General features: G+C 39.8%; 1 protein-coding gene across 2 annotated transcripts in view; it reads left to right on the plus strand.

The window, feature by feature from the left end:
- The window catches only part of LOC123086815 (exocyst complex component SEC3A), a 10,846-nt gene extending 8,775 nt beyond the window's left edge, over positions 1-2,071 (plus strand). For both annotated transcript variants that reach the window (XM_044508627.1, XM_044508628.1), the window contains exons 21-26: positions 113-221; positions 334-402; positions 873-938; positions 1,039-1,128; positions 1,411-1,550; positions 1,716-2,071. In XM_044508627.1, the coding sequence (XP_044364562.1) occupies positions 113-221; positions 334-402; positions 873-938; positions 1,039-1,128; positions 1,411-1,521 (445 nt within the window). In that variant the 3' untranslated portion in view covers positions 1,522-1,550; positions 1,716-2,071. The remainder of the gene's footprint in view (positions 1-112; positions 222-333; positions 403-872; positions 939-1,038; positions 1,129-1,410; positions 1,551-1,715) is intronic.
- The last annotated feature ends 1,337 nt before the right edge of the window (positions 2,072-3,408 follow it).

Genomic DNA, 3,408 nt, shown 5'->3' on the forward strand with positions numbered 1-3,408 from the left:
CTCAAGAGTTTACACAACTTCTATTGGAATGCTGGATATCTACCCATGATTATCCAGAATACCTGGTGGTCTCAACAACTTATTAACATTTTATATTTGATCTGATGTACAGTCTATATGATTTAGCGAATGTTGTGCCAACACTTGCTAAATATTATCATCAAGCCAGTGAAGCTTATGAACAAGCTTGCTCGCGCCATATTAATCTTGTCATATATATTGTAAGTTGTTTGCAACTTCTTTCGGTCCCATACTGCATTTGGCCATGTAATACACCGAGGCATTTATACTACCACATTCCAATTTTTTTTCTGCATATTTTTTTTCTTTCAGCACTTCGAAAAATTATTCCAATTTGCTCGGAAAATCGAGGAATTGATGTACAACATGAGCCCTGAGGAGGTAAGTAGTGGCATTTGGCCCTTCACTTCAGTGTGAAATTTAATATCATTTATTTATCGTAATTTCGAAGCTGCATTTTCTCTGGACCTATTTTTTTTAACCTTCAGTGTGAACATTTGCTAATATTGTTCTGTGCACCTATTTTTTTAACCCATTCCAGACCATGGTGCATTTCTTGATCACTTATATATTCTGGCCAGAAAAGCAAAATAGTTATATGTCACCACCAATAGTAACATGGAATTTAATTGCGATTTGTTTTAATATAAATAGGAACAAAAAAATACTAATTATTCATGCTTTCCAAGTGAAAAAATTTAATTTTCTAGATTCATGTGTTTGCTTCCAGACACATACACATCTCTGACTATTTAACGCTTAAAAATGTTTACATACACAAGGTGTAGTGCCCAATGATCCTTTTGCCAATATATTTTTCCATGGATCTCTCTTATGACATGATTGTACAGATAGCCTTCCAAGTTGGAATGTCGAAGGTAGACTTCCGCAAGATGCTGAAGTCCAGCTTAACTGGTGTATGTAAAGAGTAGAATCAGTTTACTTCTCTTCCCTACGAACTATCTGAGATCGTCTCAAATATTTTTTTTCTTAATACTCCTTTTAAATTTATAACAGCTGGACAAAACAATCACTGCAATGTACAGGAAACTACAGAAAAATATGACTGCAGAAGAGTTGCTACCTTCTCTATGGGAAAAATGCAAGGTATTCCATCTTCTTAAATATAAACTAAAAGATGATCAGGGAATCTCCCTTCCATTGAAATTTGCAAAGTAGGAGAAACATGGTTCCTTTGGATAGATTGCTTGACTGAAATAATGGAAGTGTTGATGAGTGCCAGTTCCATATTGATACACGTTAGTTTCGTGTGACCTGGTGCATTTTATCAGTGCTGGTAGTAATTAGCTAGAAAATCATGAGTAGTTCATTCTGATTAACTACAAGTAATATCTTGCTTACCTTTGCTGGATGATCTGTTGGTTGCAGAAGGAGTTTCTCGATAAATATACAACCTTCCTCAAACTGATTGCCAAAATATATCCCAACGAAACGGTGACATCTGTGAATGAGATGAGAGACATCCTAGCTAATCTGTAGCAACTTTGCTCTTTTATAAACTTTACAAGGTAACTTTCTGCACTATTGGTATTTTTATGGAACTTACTGGTATTAGCTGTTCTTCTTCTTTCTATGGTGTATGAATTATTCTAGTTTTTTTGTTGGTTCAATGGATATGGTTTTCAGCTATCCCTCTCTTAGATAATAACATGTAGAGTATATTTATTTTACAGAAACAATTGTCCAGGTGTTCCGGCTATTCGTCGTAGACAGGAATGAGCGGATCTGGGCCGAGTTTGGGGGGACTGATGTTGGCCGACGGCATGCTTCACCAACCACTCAGTGCTATGTAAAAGTATGTCTAAATTAACCGCAAAAACAATATTTTGTTTTACCGAGTGACCAAATGTAGTGCAGTGTTCCTACTATTCTTGCACGTAAGTATGTAATAAGAATAATAGAAACAATGCAATGTAGATTTTGAGAAATCGTAGGTGTCTACATATATTCTGGTTTGCACATGAACATGGCACCCTCTGCATATGTCGGCGAATGCGCTTGCTGAATTATTTTCACAAATATGACCATATGTTACACTCTGGTTGATCACCGACATATTGTGGTTGAAAATTGTCCCTGAAACAATATATCCTAGGTTGCTTATGGAAAAACACCAGTTATGTATTTCTGTGTAGCCAAAGATGGTTCGGAAGTTCTGAAAATGGCATGAGTTAAATGTTTAGTCACGAACAACACTCCAAGGCTTACCCTACCTTGACGCACGTAGGTAGCCACAAGAACAGAACCTTTTGGTAGCGCGCGAAAGCAACATGATAGAAAATGTTTTCATCGTCGTAACCACATACTCCCTCCGTTCCTAAATACTTGTCTTTCTAGAGATTTCAACAAGTGACTACATACGGCGCAAAATGAGTGAATCTACACTTTAAAATATGTCTATATACATTCGTATGTTGAGTCCATTTGAAATGCCTAGAAAGACAAGTATTTGGGAACGGAGGGAGTAGAAAGTATGTCTGTTTTGGAAGCTTGAGTCCCGGGAACTTTGTCGTGAGATGCTTGCCCGGCATTGTCCCACATGTTCGCATTACTTTTCTTGGGATTGGCATGCCCGCCTCATCTCCAGGGAAGTGTCCCGGGCGAACGGCGAACCCTAGCGCCGCGGCCACATTTCCTCGCTTCCCTCATTAACACCAAGCAAAACTCACAAAGCGATGAGCTAAGGTAGAGCTCCTCCTTCGCTCGACACCAGCATGACAGAGCTGGATAGTGTAGCGCTCATGGCAGAGCATGGGCTCCGAGGCGGTGGCCTCGGGTTATTTCAGCGGCATTGTGTTGGGATTTAGTGTTTAAGGACTAGGGGGGTGGGGTGAACAGTCCCATAAAAAAAATACTACACCTTGTTTTAGTAGTTCACATTTTCGAAGCAACAACTTTCTAGTAGGTCTTTAGGAGCACTTAAAAATCAACTTCAAAGTGTATGGCTGCGCGAAAAGCAGCATGGGCTTGGCGATTCCAAACATGGGCTCAACGATGTATTTCCCATGGTCGTATAGTTGGTGCTATCCTAGTCCCATGTCGATGGAAGCTTCGAACCAATTGGTTCTAGGGTCACTCGGGGATCCCGGTTATGTTGTGCACCAAGGGCCCACCAAGTACAACCAACCTTCACTACTAGAAAAAACCTTATACACAAAATTTTACCAGTAGCGCGTGTTAAAATGAGGCGCTACTACTACTTAGCAGTAGCGCGTGGTCAAAAAGGGCGCTACTGCTATCCACTTACTAGTAGCGCGGCAGGAATAAAACGCGCTACTACTATAATTGCCACACCATTGCCGACATGCTAGGTATAGTAGTAGCGCCCTTCTACAAACCGCGCTACTGCTATCAAATTAGTAGTAG

This window comes from Triticum aestivum, chromosome 4A (genome assembly GCF_018294505.1).
Source record: "Triticum aestivum cultivar Chinese Spring chromosome 4A, IWGSC CS RefSeq v2.1, whole genome shotgun sequence".
Classification (NCBI taxonomy): Eukaryota; Viridiplantae; Streptophyta; class Magnoliopsida; order Poales; family Poaceae; genus Triticum; species Triticum aestivum.